The sequence below is a fragment of the Kogia breviceps genome, chromosome 2, assembly GCF_026419965.1.
Source record: "Kogia breviceps isolate mKogBre1 chromosome 2, mKogBre1 haplotype 1, whole genome shotgun sequence".
Taxonomy (NCBI): Eukaryota; Metazoa; Chordata; class Mammalia; order Artiodactyla; family Physeteridae; genus Kogia; species Kogia breviceps.
In genome coordinates, this window is record NC_081311.1 from 70,052,171 (window position 1) to 70,070,222 (window position 18,052).

An 18,052-nucleotide genomic window follows, 5' to 3' on the forward strand; every position below is an offset into this window, starting at 1 on the left:
GAACCCCAGAACATTTCCAGGATACATAAAATTGAATTTTGTGTTATATTTTATGTCTGAGACAGCTAACAATATAAATTGATGGCTAGGGTTTCTGTACTGGTTGTTTTTTCCTATCTTCTTTTTCTAACATTCAATTTAACAGTTGTTTCTTTTGTACTCCTATGGATGAGCATTCCAGAATGTATGATTTTTTTCAGCTATACATATATATATTTTTTCAGATTATTTTCCACTATAGGTTATTACAAGATATTGAATAGTTCCCTGTGCTATATAGTAAATTCTTGTTACTTATCTGTTTTATTTTATTTTTTAAAATTTATTTTATTATTTATTTATTTTTGGCTGTGTTGGTCTTTGTTGCTGTGCACGGGCTTTCTCTAGTTGTGGTGAGCGGGGGCTACTCTTCATTGCGGTGCACGGGCTTCTCATCGTGGTGGCTTCACTTGTTACAGAGCATGGGCTTCAGTAGTTGTGGAACACGGGCTCAACAGTTGTGGCTCATGGGCTCTAGAGTGCAGGCTCAGTAGTTGTGGCGCACGGGCTTAGCTGCTCCGTGGCATGTGGGATCTTCCTGGATCAGGGCTCGAACCTGTGTCCCCTGCATTGGGAGGCGGATTCTTAACCACTGTGCCACTAGGGAGGGCCCTTTATTTTATGTATAGTAGTTTGTATCTGTTAATCCCATACTCCTAATGTATACCCCACCCCTTTCCCCTTTGGTAACCATAAGTTTGTTTTCTATGTCTCTGCGTCTGTTTCTGTTTTGTATATAGATTCATTTGTATTATTTTTTAGAACCCACATATGAGTGATATCATATAGTATTTGTCTTTCTCGGACTTACTTCACTTAGTGTGATATTTCTAGGTCCACCCATGTTGTTGCAAATGGCAATATTTCAAAGAATGTATATGATTTTTATAATTTGCTCTATGATTTTTATCTTAAGTGTGTACCTATGGTGTCTACTATTTAATCAAGAGACACTCAGTAATAAATAATATCATTTCATGGAACCTAACATATATATTCTGACACAGGAAAAAAATACAAGTTACTGCTAATAAAATGAGTTTATTTTATATTAAAGTTTTCAAAAACCACATTTGTAAAATTACCGCCATACTCGGCCTAAAGATAGCCTTTACAAAGGGATTAAAAATTGCAAAACTGCTTTCTCTTAACTACTAAAGTACATAGATTTAAAAGGTGTTAGAAGAGAAAACATTAATTCATGGTCAATGTTAAAAGAGTTAAAATACATTATATCTGTAGAAAACTACTAGAAGATTAAATCTTAAAAACATTAAGAGAATAAACTCTGTACTTTCCTTTCAGAAAGCTTTACTCTTAAGTGACGTTTACTGAGAAACATACACTGCATACCACAATAATGATCTTTGCAAAATTTACCTAACTGCTTTGCAAATGGATCAACTTAAACAGAAAAAAACATAGGAAATTGCTTTTCAATACATATTAACTTCTTACTTTTCCTGATAAAAGAAAATCAAAATAAAAATTTAGTTCATTCCAATTAAAAATACAAATTACTAATATTTAACAGTTATATTATTTTTAATAACACAAAAGTTCAAGCATTCCAGAGTACAAACTGTGTTACTTAAAAAGAAAGAAAGAAAAACATTTATCTAACCAATGTTTTACAGAAATTTGGAATATTTACATATCATATAACACTGTAGAAATCTTTGGTGGTGACATATGGATTAAGTTCCCTGAAAACACTTTAATAATTTTGTTCCATCAATCTGTGTAGTCAAGTATTTATAATTGGTAATGCTGGCAGCATCATTTTCTACCCAATTCCACATACATATAGGGAAGTGTGTGGAAGGAATCTTATGCAGGGTCTATGGGGGTTTACATAATTAATTCCTTAGCAATAAGGCTTATTTCTGGCCCATTTTTATACCAGAAAAAATATGGTGAACTAAAGAATAGATCAACTGGTACTTCAAACAAACCCTGGAAATAGTTAATATTATGAACAAGTTGAATGACTATATAATAAAATAAAACACCAACTACAATTTCTGGATAAACTTTAACAGCTACCAAAACAGTGCCCTAAAGGCTCGTGCAGCATCCAATGCCCAACTGCCAAGTGGTAAGCAATGAGGGAAGCAAGGCACTGTGCTCTAGGGATTAACATACCTCTTTTAAAAGCATTTAGACTTAAAAGCAGAAAAAAAAAAATGACCTGTTCCACCTTAAAAGAAACAAAAATTTACGTTTATTATACAAAATTCAAAAGAAAGCATGCTAAAACACACATAAAAGAAAAGAAGCAAATTTAAGAAATGTAAGAAAAGGAAAGAAAGGAAATCACAGAACAGCAAAATGACATTGACTGTATATAAGGATATAACAAACACATCAGAGGAAGCATTGTTAAGTGTAAAGAGATACAATTAAACAGAAGGACTTGCATTATCTCTTTGAAACTAGTGTTGTCCTCCATTAAAACGTTTTGATTCTAGAAGTGTAGAGGGATAAATAATTCCTCCAACTTAGGACAGTATTCGTGAGTTCACTATAATTAAAGAATAGGTTTAATACTGAAATCAGACTTGAAAAAAAAATACAGTGGTGCAAATCAGCCCCCAAAGGTAATGTTTTTGATACAAAGTCACTTACATGACCTTGTCAGGCAATTTGAGATGACATTGCCTTTGTGTAGGAAAGATAAGCATGGCACAGGTAGCATTTATACTGGGAAGTCTAGTACTAGGCAAAATAAATAAAACTCTCTTCCAAGAGTTTATAACCAGAATTCATAGAAATTTTGAACACAAAGAGTCTTTCCAGAAACGAAGAGGCTAAAAATTAGTCAAGGTAAAATAGATGAAGATATTCATGGAATGAAACTTTGGGGGAAAATAAGTTGAAGTTTTAGTCGGTGGTACTTATCAAGAATGTGAGATAATCTAGAAGACATTTTAAGACTTGTATCAAGAGAAATCTATGAATTATATTAAGGTACTCCTGAGTAAACATTCTGTTCTCTACCAACACTCTGAGTAGGTCCTGAATATACATTGCCAGCTGGCTTCATTTCTTAGAAGGTAGAAAGGTCAAAGATCTTACAAATCTCTCTCACTGCTTTTTCTTTTGGACAAACAGAAAAATCAAGTAAATTATCTGAACAAGTATGATCATACAAATTTGATTACTGATCACTAAAACCATCATCAGAAATATATTAGAGTTCATAATGCATAGTTACCTATGCCACCTAAAAAACCTCAAAGTTCAGTAACTCAAATTCTCTTGGTTTAAAAAAATGGTATTTTCTAAAATCTATTCTAATAACTTCTAATATGTAAGATTAACAACATTTGTATTTTGCATCGGCAGATATCTTCAGGAAATTATCTCAGCCCGAAGTGAAGTGATTCAAATGGTTCTAGTCAATGCCAGATTTATAAATCAGCAGCTCGTATCAGTGCCAAGCTTGTGAATGGATTGGCTGTTGGTTAACTTCATGAATTAGAAGATACCTCAGTGCTATGCTGGTCTCTGAATCCATTTCACAAAAGCTACCACTTTTAAAAGCTGAAAACATAACCAGTGTTAACAAAAACATGCTAAGTTCAACTACACTACAGAACTAAATATGGGAAGCTGGTGAATTTTAAAATAACTTCTTATCTGTAAAGAAGGTAAGTAAAAATAGTTAAATTGAAAAATAAGCTCTGGTTTTTATTATTAAAATTAAATGAATATAACTAATGAAACCCACAGGAAAAGAGATGATGTAATTCAAGGCATAAATTTGACATGCCAGAATATGACAAATACAATAAACACAGTGTTAATAAAACTTAAAATAAATGTACAGTTGTAAAATAAGTAAACAATTTTCAAGTGTGCAAAACTAGTCAGGAATGAAAGTGCTATGTAGATACCTGGTTTTCAAACATTTGCCTTGAAAACTTTCAGTTGATGGTGGAAAAACTAGAAAGTATTAACAAAGTAAAAATTTGAAGAATAGAAAGCATAGTTTATCTTACATTATACCCTTGTTCTATCACTGCTGGATCAGAGGCCTATTTAATTATTATCCTCATGTGATAGAGAGGATAGTAACAGAAATACAGGTAAACACAATATAATATCACAAAGTCTGGTGTATCTTGAACCATAAAAAGACTCTTTTCAAGTAACTGTGGGTTTGTGTTTCACTTTACATCCCAGGCACTCAGTGTTCTGAAGAATGTGACAACAGATGACACAGTATTCTATTATTTCTGATATATCTATCTATCAATTTTTGCATAACTACCTTTAGTAGTCAAGATTTGGAAGTAATTGTTAAAGAAATAAAAACTATTTAAATAGATGAAAGTAAACCCTAACACCACCACAATTTAAAGAATTAATGTATAAATCCTGAATATACGATGTTAGAAAAAAAAGTTGATGTATTAGCATAATTTGTCTTGGGATACTTGACATGTACATGACTAAAAATAAACTTGTGGTCTCTTCTTCACTTTGTATTTCAGTGACCCATACCGTACCTGAAGAGAGAAATGTGTTATTATTATGACTTAGGTTTTGAAATAAGACAGGACTTAATAGCTCATAATCACAGTAATAATTTTTTAACTTTTTTGATATGAAGAATCAATTATGCGCTAAGTGTGTACTCAAAAGACAGCACTACCTATATACTCCAAAATGTAGTTGGCATTATGTTGCATATATGCACAGATTATTATCACTAATAAAAAATGAAAACATTAACTGTTATTATTTATGCTTTGCTGGGTACATGTCAATGAACATTGAGGTCATTCGCCAAAATCCTCCACTGCTTTCTGGGCACAAAGACAACATATTATTATGGATAGACTTTTACTATTTAATCCTTATTTAGAGTTGGTTCAAAACAAAACTACATACTTAATACTGTTAGCTGCTTTTTTTTGCATATGCGTAAGGCTGGCACTGGGTACTCACATCAACCGTATTGATTTTGCTATGTGAGAATACCATTTTCTACTTATAGTGGAAGACTAGGAATTTGCCATTTTCTAAATTTCCTGAGATCCTAATCCATCTGATCTGAATAAAGAATTTTAAATATAGCTGGTGCTCTATTATTCCAATCCCTCATTTATGGATACCCTAAATGCTAATGCAGCAGGGAAACCCCTTAATAGTAATCATTGGGAAAACAACTCTATACCTGACGAACCTCTTTTCGGCCTTTCACGGTTTTCACAGATTTCATGCTTTGTGATCTTCGTAGCCCTTTGTGTGTTAACATCTCATCATCTGAATACGGCCCATCCACTTCTTCATCTGTTTTCTCATCTCCATCTCTCAGAGGAATTCCATCACCTAGACGAGTTGTCAAAACCAGTATGTTTTGGTAAAAGGATGCCAGCCAGCACCGCCTCTTCACCCTGTCTATTGGCAGTTCTCTGCATGGTCTGCATTTGCCAGCTTGCTCTTCTCCCTGTCTCATCTGGAAGGTGTTCCCTGCCCTTTACCATCAATCTTTGTGCCTTGCACTATTCTGGAGGAGGCTCATAACTCATTTCTTCCAGGAAGTTTTCCCTGGCCATTCCTATTTTTACTATGCATTTTTCAGAATAACTAAAAATACTTTATTCTTTAGTAGATTAACACGGCTGTCTTGTTCAAAAATCAAAGAATAGATAGACAGTGAAAAGTTTCTTCCTGCCCTTTCTCCTTTTTGTGAACTCTTTAAAAAAAATATATATATATATATATACATATATATTTATGTATTTATTTGGCTGCACCAGGTCTTAGTTGCAGCATGCAGGATCTTTAGTTGTGGCATGTGGGATCTAGTTCCCTGACCAGGGATTGAAACCAGGCCCCCTGCATTGGTAGCAAAGTCTTAACCACTGGACCACCTGGGAAGTCCCCTTTTGTGAATTCTAAGCAACCTAAGCAACAGTGTGTTTTGGTCTGTTATTTGTACCTTTGACTTTAATTAGGAACTCAGGGTCCTTCTCACCCCCCAAAGTGTGGAATCTTTTGTCAAGACCAGAAATAGTAGAGTGAACTTAAGGAGTCATATAAGACCCAAAGGGGACAGAACTTTGGGCAAGATAATTCACTGGGGGCAGGTGATGGAGAAGTTAAAACAACACTGCTGCAGCTGCTAAGATAAAACCCATCCAGACAGGCTACAGTAACTAGAAACACCACAGGCTATGATGACTGATGTTAGTCAAAGAAAACAGCCAGCATCAGGAGGGTCAGGAAGAGATGGATCCTGTGGGTGTGCTAACAGGCTGCTATGTGTAGAAGCGAAGACTTACCATTGGCCAATATGCAAACATCCAGGCAGTGAGGCTGGTTACTGTCAGGAAATCTGAGAGCACACTGAGGCTGGGACTCAGGGACAAGAACACTCCCATTCCTGAAGCAGTGGTGCTCAAACTTTATTAGAGTTTATTAGCACAAACTTATTAGCACACATTAGAGTCACCTGGAGAATTTATGGATCCACACATTGCTGGGCCTGGGGTGGGGCTGAGAATCTACATTCCTAGCAAGTTCCCAGGTGATGCTTATGCTACTGGTCCCGGGCCCACACTTTTGAGAACTACTGCCTGGATGGTACAAGAGAGGGGGCTCAAGTCTAAGGCAACTGGAGTACTAGGTAGGTTATAAAGACAGGGGTGAGGGACTTCCCTGGCGGTCCAGTGGTTAGGACCCTGTGTTTTCACTGCCAAGGGCCCGGGGTTCCATCCCTGGCTTGGGAACTAAGATCCCATAAGCCGCAGGGAGTAGCCAAAAAGAAAAAAAAAAAGACGGGTGAGGTTACAAGGCCCCATTATGTTTCAAATTCTCCTTCAATAAAGGTAAGGATCATAGATACCTTCTTCAGATGAGAAAAAAGTAGCAGGTTTTCCAGGCTCAGGAGGGGGCAAGAGATGGACTTCTTGCATGTGAAGAAAAGTATACTGAATAATTGTTTCTTGATCTGCTCTCACAGGACGTGAATAACTTGAGCATCACTAAGCAAACCATGAAGAGTTATAATTAAGCTTCTTCGTCTCTGATGGGAACATACTGTATAGCACAGGGAACTCTACCTAATGCACCATGGTAACCTAAATGGGAGGAAAGTCCAAAAGGGAGGGGATATCTGTCTGTGTATAGCTGATTTATTTTGATTTTGTTGTGCAGTGGAGGCTAACATAACATTGTAAAGCAACCATACTCCTATAAAAATTAATGTTAAAAAAAGCTTCCTGGTCTCATAATAAGATAAACATCTTTAATTGTATATTAAGGAAGTACAGGTTCATGCTGCCAGACTTCTAGGCTAGAAATCAGGAAAGGATTTGGAAGTAGAATCAGTCATTACATAGGTCAAGATTCTTTGCTTTCCTGAAGCAGTCGGAGGAAGTTTGTTCTAGGTAGACATGACAGCATGTGCAAAGGCCCCGGGGCACTAGGAAGCATAACTGTGTGGAAGAGCTGTGAGGAGGTCAGTGTGGCCAAGGGAGGGAATGGGGTCAGTAGTCCTGGGAAAACCCTCTTGGTGCAATATTAAGTGGAAAAAAAGTATGTAATGAAACAAAGTGTTGAAAAACATAAAAATGAAACCATTACATCTGTTGGAAGTGGGCTTTTAAGTGATTTTAAATTTCTTAATTTTTCCTTTTTTAAAAGTTGCCAAATTTTTATTTAAAACATTGTACTACTTCTATAAATGGGGAATATAAACCAGAAAAAATATTTTTGGATTGCCATTTGTAGATTTTTCTCTATTGCTGTTGCTTATATAATACCCCTAATCCCAATATAATAAAACTAAGGTAAAACACAGAATAAGGAATCAAGGAAAGAATCAGAAAAGAAGCAACTGTGCTCAAAAAGTTCTCTAAGGCCACAGATGAAGCATAAGGTTACATTTCAACAAACAAGGCCCTTGCTATTTCAATTGCCTCTCACTTTACGTGATTAGGAATTGGTATTGCATTCAAAATGATAATTATATATACATCTTATTCTTTGTTTCCTAATTTCAACTAAAAAAAATCTTAGTTTTCTAAATATTGTTTCAGGAAAAGTGATGGATTGATTTGTTATTCCACAAGTATTGATATTTTAAAAATATTACTATGTGTGAGGCAGTGTACTGAATTATGGGGGATACTATGTTGAAAAACACACAACTGTCTTCTTCTACCCTAAGAAATATACAGTTCAGTAGAGGAGACAGAGTCTAGTGGGCAGAACAATACTGTAATAAATGCTGTAAATAAAAGACAAGGACAAGGTGCTACAGGAGCACACAGTAGGGGATGTGGGTGGTAAGAGAAGACTTCTCGTAGGAGGTGGTGGCTAAGCCGAATCCTGAAAGACTCATGATTCTATACACCGAGCACGTGAAGGAGAGGGATGCCAAGGCTGGGGAGCTAATATACCACATGCTATTGAGCTTGGGCTTCAGAGAACAACGGGGAGGGGGCACTGAAGCATTTTAATCGGAGGGTTACATGATTCGATTTTGGTTCTCTAAAAGAGTCTTTCACTTTGGAGAATGAATCAGAAGTGGATGAGACTGGAAGCAGGGAGGTTACTGCAGTACAACAGGCCAGAAATGATAAAAGTCCAGGGACTGAGGAGACAGTAGCCAAGTTTGGGATCTGTTAGGAGATGAAGTCGACAAGCTTAATTTAGCAAGTTATTAAACTAAACTGCATCAAAAAGAGAGGAGTCAAGTCAAATATCTTCAATAAAATATTCATTTTCTATTCCACTTAAAAACCTGAAAATGAGTATGTATGAAAATTCTGCTGTGAGTGGTGGAAATATTATTAATCAAAGTTGTCTGAGGATTTTAAAGACTTCGGAGGAGAGGGAAAGCCGAGATTACGAGAAAAGCCCGAATCTGGATGCCCTATCTGAACAGGAGCCCGGCTAGTTGGCTGAATGGTTTGCAGGTCTTCCAAGCCCAGGCAAGGGGAAGCTGGTGGGGTGCTGCTGGCGCCAACAAAGGTGATGCCAAGGTCAGCTGCTTTCCGTCATCAGTCTAGACTGGGCAAAATCCTCAAAATGGGGCTGTCCATGCACATTCCTGAGGAGGAGTGACTGAGGACCTAAGAATGAGGAGACTGTGTTGCCAGCAGCCTGAGGCCTAAGGCTGCAGCTGTTTGGCCACCTTCGGCCCAGAGCTCTGTTACCATTTTAGGAAAAGTAGCAGATGCTTTTGCAAACTGACCTGGTTTTATTCATAGCTCGTACATCTTAGAATTGGTATATTTTAAGTACCCCCCTCCCCCCTTATAATAATAATAGCCAATACTGATCCAGTACTTAGCATGGACCAGGCACTGTTCTAAGCAGTTTCCATGTATTAATGTAAGTGCAGAATCATGGAAAGTTGACTTGGAAGGGGCCTTAGTTATCGTGGTGGAAGGGGCCCTGGATCCATGTGAGGAGAAATGAGTACTTGGCCACTTAACAGCTGTTAAGACCTTGAGTGAGTCTTGCCTCTCTGGGTCTCAGTTTTCCTATCTGGTAAGGTGTTGAGGTGGATGGGAGATGAATACATTTCTATGTGAACGCCAACTCTGAGCCAGTTGAGCTGTCTGGGGCACTGTGTTGAGAGGGATTCAATGGCTGCCATGGGCACAGAAGCAGAGAGGAGGCATGTCACTTATTTGCCATCTTTGACTAAAGCATCTCTAAGGTCACCCCTGCCAAATTGTTTGAATTCGTTGTTCCAGCCCAAGTGTCTCACTAAGTGCAGTCTCTTTATAAAGTAAAAAAAGAGTAAGAATTAGGTTAGGAACCTTGGATACTTCATTTCTGTCATTGAGTATGTGGTCTTTGACAAGTAATTTCATCTCCTTAAGTCTTAGTTTATTCATCTACAAAATAAGGATAAAAATATTTAACCTGCATAGTCATCTTAAGGATTAAATAAATATGTAAAGCATCAAAAACAAGACAAAACAGAAATCTCTTTATGTGCTGGTATATTGAAACTGAATATTGAACCACTTTTAACTAATATGGGAGCAGCAGGTTCTTTGCAGAAAAAATATTTCCACTTATCAGGATGTGGTGTTCTTTCTAAGGAAGTGAACATCATGTTCAAGGTGTCTATTTTCTTACAAAAAAGGATTTGGAGGGAGCTCTTTTTCCCATAGTGACAACATGCGGACTTGAGTAACTTCATCAAAGCAAGACTTCTCTCAATCAGCTAACCTCAAACCACTCAGAGCAAGCCATTACTAGTTTTCAAAAGGGAACCACTTTTCCAAATATTTGAATTTGCTTGTGTTCTGAGCTAACTGTATTGATTACACAAACTATTAGTAAACAGACTTTGCAATATAAATATACTTCCCACACTAAAAAATGTAGCAACTTGCTTTTCTTGAGGAAGTTTGGAAGTAAATAAAATAGAAAAAAATTCATGATATTAAAAAATGAATATCTTAATTGTTTTTATTTAAATAATTGGAATACAATTCTTAACCAATTCTAAGGTATAATTGTGAATAAACTGCTGATAAAGGGCTCAGATTACTGGTCCAAACCAGCAAAATACATATAGCAGTCCCCATAAACAAAATCAGTATACCTAATTTTTAAAATGCATATTAAGAAAATGCCTATTAGGGACTACTTTTACATTATTAAAGTATTAAGGATGATGTTTCAAGGTTCAAAGTTTCCTCACTCTTAAAGGCATTAGTACCTTAATCACTGGCCAATACTTAATTACTACCTCTTAGATAATAGCCACCAGCTTTTTAAAGTTATTCATTCTGGGGAGAACTTAGAAGAAGGTTCACTATTTTTCCTTTATCAGAAGGGACTGGGCTTCCCTGGTGGCACAGCGGTTGAGAGTCCCCCTGCCAATGCAGGGGACGCGGGTTCGTGCCCCAGTCCAGAAAGATCCCACATGCCGCGGAGCGGCTGGGCCCGTGAGCCATGGCCGCTGAGCCTGCGCGTCCGGAGCCTGTGCTCCGCAACGGGAGAGGCCACAACAGTGAGAGGCCCGCGTACCACACACACACAAAAAGAAGGGACTGTTATTTTCTTTCTTTCATTTTTAAAATTAATTAATTCATTTATTTTTGGCTGCGTTGGTTGGGTCTTTGTTGATGCACGCGGGCTTTCTCTCGTTGTGGTGCGCGGGCTTCTCATTGCAGTGGCTGCTCTTGTTGCGAAGCACGGGCTTCAGTAGTTGTGGCACAGGGGCTCAGTAGTTGTGGCTCATGGGCTCTAGAGCGCAGGCCCTGTAGTTGTGGCACACGGGCTTAGTTGCTCCGCATCATGTGGGATCTTCCCGGACCAGGGATCGAACACGTGTCCCCTGAATTGGCAGGCAGATTCTTAACCACTGTGCCACCAGGGAAGTCCCTCTTTTTTTTTAACATCTTTATTGGAGTATAATTGCTTTATAATGGTGTGTTAGTTGCTGCTGTATAACAAAGTGAATCAGCTATACATATACATATATCCCCGTATCCCCTCCCTCTTGCGTCTCCCTCCCACCCTCCCAGGTGGTCACAAAGCACCAAGCTGATCTCCCTGTGCTATGCAGCCACTTCCCACTAGCTAATTTACATTTGGTAGTGTATATATGTCAATGCTACCCTCTCACTTCGGGACTGCTCTTTTCAAATTGGTTTTAATTATAAAGGATGATTTTCAGTCTCCTTCAGAAGAAAACTTCTACTTAAAAAAAAAAAAAAGAAAAAAAGATCAAGTAACCCTGTACCTTATGGACCTAAAAATACTTTAAATAAGAAATATCCTGAAGATCTTAGTTCTCAGTTGGGCCTTGAACTACAACTTTCTTATATGCGAAAAAAATGACTAAGGGACTATGTCTTTTTGTTTATGTGTATGTTTCTAAGATCACAAAAATTTACTAAAATTTTAGAACGTACCAACTATGACATGCTTATAATTTACATTAGAACAAGTTAGTTCTTAGTCTACAATCATGATTTCAACACATTTTTCCATTGGAGTAATCCTATTTTCAAACCTGTCATCTTTTGTCACCTGCTTAAAACTTTTTATCTTATAAGTCAATATCCTTCTTTGTTCACAGCACTTACATTAAAGAGGGTTTAATTATAAAACTCAGATGCCACTACATAGTTTGAGTAGCAAGAGTAGAGATCACAGGTCAGAGCTAGCGCTGGTGGTAGAGGGTAACCACATTCACTGCTTCTAAAAATTCATGGCAGCACAAGGCGCTACTGCTACTTTCTTACCTGGATTATCTCCAGAGTGAACAAAAAGCAAGCACTAACCTTATTTAGAGAAAATTTAGAGGAGGAGACCTACATACAGTTAAGTGTGAAGCTCAAGAATATAAGCTTAAAAATAAATGTTGTTTACCCAAATTCAGGTAGCGACCAGGTATTATTTTAGTACCCATCTTGACTCAAGATCCCAATTATGAAAGAACAATACATTAAAACAAAACAAGCACACCTGGTGATTCACCGGAGGCTGGTTTACTTTTCTTTTTTGTTTCTGGGAGAGGTTGGTATGGTCTTTGTCCCACAGGCTCATCACCTTGGATAGCTGTTAGGTCATGCATACTGAAACTTCGTAAACGTTCAGTTATTGCTCCTTGGCTCTATTTAACAGAGAAGTGATAGATCCAAGAAAAGAAATCCACTTTAAAATACTTAATATGTTTCCATTTAACTTTCCTCCAACATTTTATCATGAAGTTCGTTGATTTTAAAATGAAACATTCAGAAAAGTTGAAAGAATTCTACAGTGGATACCCATATATCATTTATATTTTGCTATATCTGCTTTACCACATATTTACCATCTATCCATCCATCAATCAATTTTTAATGCATTTCAAAGCAAGTTGTAGACATCAGTACATTCCACTCCCAAACATTTCAGCTTTAAATTTAATTCAAGAATGTAAAAAAATGTATGAGCTTATCCTCTCTGTAAACATCATCCATAATATTTCTCTCTCCTAAAAGTAGCACTTTGAGGCTTACGTTTATGATTCAGAAGAACTTTTTAAAGTAAAAGAGATGCTGTTTTAAAGCTAAGTCAGGAATGGTAATGGCTCTACCTAGAACACAGTAAAAAAAATTTAAGAGCCAAAGAACCTTGAGTATGAAACGATATTCAGTTAATGAATTCACCATCTGGCAAAGCATATCTACTAATACACACAATTTGACTTTAAGTCATTTTAAAGCCTACACAATATGGTAGACATTAGGTACAAGTGGGTATTTAAATTTAACTAAGTTTAAAAATTCAGCTCCTTAATTGCACTAGCTACATTTCAAATGCTCAATAGCCACATGTGGCTAGTGGCTATTGTATTGGACAGTGTGCAGATACAGGACATTCCCATTCCTGCAGAAAGTTCAATGCTTTTCATCATTGCACAGCTTTGAAAGGGACATTTCTGAACTTCTCAGACATAACTACATTTCCCCCCAAAGTATAAAGTTTTGTAAAGAGAAAAAAATAATTTCTAAATTTACCCACTTGAAAATTTGCATAGCATACAGATGACTCATTTCTTATTTATAGCTGGATTAAAAATATTCTTCTAAAGGTTTTTTTTACACTTATTATTTCTTCTTCTCACACATGTGAATTTATGATTGCCTCTAGTTATAATGCAACTGTAGAACTCATCCATAATGGTTCATCTCTAAATTACAAAGCCTAGGGCACTACAAACATTCCAACATTACTGCTAACATGTATTTTACACTGAAGAAAAAGGTCTTGTTTCAGCTACTCCGAGTGAGTGATATCCTATTATGTCAAACCCAAACACCATTTTCATACCCCACTTAAGCTTTGTAATTTCTATGATATTTTTTGAATTATGAAAAAATTGTTAAATTAAAGGGTCTATATCCTCAATAAAAATAATTGGATTCCACACATCTTTAAACATTCTTGACAAAGTTTAATTCATTATACTCTATTTTTATCAGATACCATTTGCTTCTTAAATAGAGGATGACAGAAGACTTCAGACACACACTAAAAGGAAGTGACCAGTGATCATGTGAAACAGATGCCTTGTTTTCTCAGAACTGTCATTTTCTCTATTCCTACCTTTGTATTTCTGTGCCCTCTCTCAGCAGTTTTTGACTGTTTGCCTACTGCCAAATGAATGACAATATACGTCCATGATACCCTCTACTGTAACTCCCAAACCCTCCCAACTCAAGAAAGATACATCTCAGCATGCAAATGAGTCAAAGTGCCATTGAATCAGTCTAACTTTATAGCACCCACAAACTTTGGTATCTTTAATGATTATAATCAACTAATTACTTTGGGCATATCTCACAAATGAACTCACAAATTAATGTTAGTTCTATTGCTGTACTTTATATATTTTGCCTCCAGAGCAAGATTTTAAGAATCTAGAGAGGGACAAATATTTGGCTTCTTCTGTTCTCTGAGTGCATGTGGTATGGGACTGATATTGAGTATGTAATAAGTAAACTAAATACTCTTTTTACGCCTCTTCTTTTTCATTACTCTTGACTGTTGGAAAGTTCTCCAGAGGCTGCAGCATGTTTTAATGTAAATATTGGAGTTTATATAGAGAGTTTCAGCACCAAACTACAGGTACAGTCATGGGTATCTACATGGGTAGATTACACCAATCACTAGGAGTCTGCTTCAGGTTTACATTAAAGGTGAGCAAGGACCAACCCTGAGGTATCTGGGTGATCTATATACAGTATGCATTTTAATGTAGCTCTTGAGTAACCAACCCTCTAGCCCCAAGTATTATCAATCCCCCAAAAAGGCCAGGTACTGTAGACAAAAGCAGAAAGGGGCTCCTTGAAGACCCACGGCGCTTCAACAGCCATTATCACTTTGAAAAATCATTTTTTTCCACTGTATATTTTCTAATGGGTCCAGAATAGAAATAATATGGGGAGAGAACTACTGCACTGTTGTGAACTTCAAAAATATTACATAGGGCTTCTCTGGTGGCGCAGTGGTTGACAGTCCACCTGCTGATGCAGGGGACACGGGTTCGTGCCCCGGTCCGAGAGGATCCCACATTACGGGGAGCGGCTGGGCCCGTGAGCCATGGCCGCTGAGCCTGTGCGTCCGGAGCCTGTGCTCCGCAATGGGAGAGGCCACAACAGTGAGAGGCCTGCATACCGAAAAAAAAAAAAAAAAATTAATCAAAATAATGAAAAGGGGGCTTCCCTGGTGGTGCAGTGGTTGAGAATCCGTCTGCCGATGCAGGGGACACGGGTTCGTGCCCCGGTCTGGGAAGATCCCACATGCCACGGAGCGGCAGACCCCGTGAGCCATGGCTGCTGAGCCTGCGCGTCTGGAGCCTGTGCTCCGCAATGGGAGAGGCCACAACAGTGAGAGGCCCGCGTACCGAAAAAAAAAAAAGTACATAAATTATAAGTATCCAATGTGACCACTTTAAAGGAGAGGTGTCATTATAAAATAATTGCAGCTAAAGGCAGACCTATTCCCTCTAATTTTTATATATTCAGCACAAAAAGTCCATTAATAAGGGAATTATGTTTGCAATAAAATGTTAAGTGGAAATACCTACCCTCCACCTCAGAATTCTAAATCATGCAAAATATGGGCACAAGTATGCAGTATGGTTATAGTTAGGGAAAAATATTAAAAAATGAAAACAGTGTGATGTTTAGGCAGATGAGCGATTTTTTTCAAAAATTTCTTCATATTACAAAATTTTTCATAGATGGTATAGTGAAGTTTTAATTGTAACATAGTATACTATAAGAATTTCTGATCCATTTCTTGATCATTTTTCCAATATCTAAACCCCTCACTCCCATAATTAGAAGAAAAATTGTTTTTACATTTTGAGGGCATAAAGAGGGAATTATAGTCACTTGTCAATAACAATACAAAAGATACTGAGATTTTGTTTAAATTAATAATGGCTTTTCAGAAACCATGGAGGACAGAAAGCACTGGGATGACATATTCAAAGTTTTGAGAGAAAAAAAATTTCAAATGTGTATTCACTATCCAGCAAAACTGTCCTTTAAAGAACAAATTCAGACATACAAAGATTTTTAAAAACTAAGAATTTGTCACTAGCAGCCCTCCCCTATAACAAATACTACAGGAAGTCATTCCAGCTGAAAGGAAAGGACATTGCACAGTAAATATAACAGAACCCATGTGAACAAATAAAGAGCACTGTAAGGTCATTAAATAGGGAAATATAAAAGAAAATTTAAAAAATGCTTTGTTTATTTTCTTCCATTTGGTTTATACAATATTAAGCTAAAAAGTATTTAAAAAATGAAGACAGGTTCTAGTCTGAGGAGGAAAATACGTGTGGAAAGAGCAGTCTTAGTCAATAAGTTGGAAGGGCGTTACCATCCACAAGGTAATTCTATATCCCAGTCTTTTAGATCCTATTCTCTACAGAATTGTATGTACACTGTCTGTTAAAATTGGTCCTAAAAATCAAAGAGAAGGTAACAGAAAGATTATGATGAGAAAGCAAAAGTCAAAATAATTAAAAAGCATTCTGTAGAACATTTCACATCATAAGTAGAAGTGTTCCTGCCTTCAGGTAACTCTGAGTTCTTGGGGTTTGAATTTGGATGAGCCCAGAACATCCATTTTAGAAACTAAGAACACTGTAAGGGCTGACTGGGTGGGAGTGCTGGGACCAAATCGACCGCATTCAAGCTCTGGAAAGAATCCTTCAGCTGAGAAGCAGCTTCCCGAGCTGGCCTCACACAGAGCTCACTTACATCCAAGGGCACTAGAGAATCTGAATGTCTGCTCAAGTATCCAAGTCTATAGTTGGCATCTGTAAAAAGGGACCCTGCATGTATGACTAATTCTAACTTCTTTATAGCCAAACGATTCTGCCTTTGTTTAAACACTTCATATCCTGGTTATATATTACATTAAAGTTACTATATTTTGTGTTAAATAAGGGGAATTTACCGTGCTTATCAGCATCTTTGTATAAAACCTCAACCTATCCTCTTCACATTTTAAAATTAAGAATTCAAAAACATAATCAGCAATGCTTTATAATCTTACAAGCATACAAACAATCTTTTATGGAACAATTTTTATGATACCGTTCAATAATGAATAGCCACGAAGCTCTATTTCTTGTTGATCTTTGACATACTACATTGTAACTGCAGATAGGGTCAGTCCCCAGTTTTTAGGGAAATGGCTTTTCCCTATGAACATTTAACACAATCTGATCAAGCTGAGAATGGAACTGATTGCATTTGCATTAAGTGAAAAATATATTTTAGTGGTTTTAAGATTAAAGCAATATACATTTATTGAAGAATGTTTGTAACAGAGAAAAATATAAAAAAGAAAGATTATTTGTAACCCACCACCCAAACTACCTATACATATTTATGTATTCTTTTAGCCTTTTCTGACTCATCATACTTTTAGAGCAGGGTTTCTCGACTTCACCACTAACGCTATTTTGGGCTAGATAATTCTGTGCGTGTGTGTGGGGATGCCGTCCTGTGCTTTGTAGGACATTAAGCAGCATCCTTGTCCTCTACCTGAGGTGCCACTGGCAGCAACCCCCTCTAACTTGTGACAACCCACAACGTCTCCAGACATTGCCAAATGTCCCTTGGAGGGCAAAACTGCCCCCAGTTGAGAACCATTGTTTTAGAGTATAAGGGGTTTTAGAAGTCAGTTTTTACCCCTTCATTTTACGGGTAAGAAAATAAATACTTAGATCAGTGCAGATGACTGCCGCAAATCTCCCTGCTAATTAGTGGCAGAATCAGGGCTAAAAAATGCTGACAACTCAACTGCTATAGAATTCAACTTTCATTATAATATTGTGCTTTCCTAGATTGCAGAGAAAAAAATATGATCTTTCTTCTCCATTGTCTAAAGAAGTGCTCCCCTTTTAAATGGATGATACTAAGCAGCTGAATCTCCTCAAATCCTTTCACAAACAGAAAGCCATTAAAACAGACAGCAAGATGTCAGGATTTCTGACCTAATCATCATC

The 18,052-nt window shown here is 37.1% G+C and overlaps 1 protein-coding gene across 4 annotated transcripts in view; it reads right to left on the reverse strand.

The window, feature by feature from the left end:
- Positions 1-1,060: 1,060 nt before the first annotated feature.
- Positions 1,061-18,052, reverse strand: part of REEP3 (receptor accessory protein 3) — a 98,805-nt gene continuing 81,813 nt past the window's right edge. For 2 of the 4 annotated variants that reach the window (XM_067025538.1, XM_067025537.1), the window contains 3 exons: positions 12,499-12,646; positions 5,225-5,379; positions 1,061-4,553 (listed from right to left, as the gene is read on the reverse strand). In XM_067025538.1, coding sequence (XP_066881639.1) covers positions 4,497-4,553; positions 5,225-5,379; positions 12,499-12,646 — 360 coding nt within the window. In that variant the 3' untranslated portion in view covers positions 1,061-4,496. The remainder of the gene's footprint in view (positions 4,554-5,224; positions 5,380-12,498; positions 12,647-18,052) is intronic. The other 2 variants (XM_059055383.2, XM_059055387.2) reach the window with 1 other exon arrangement.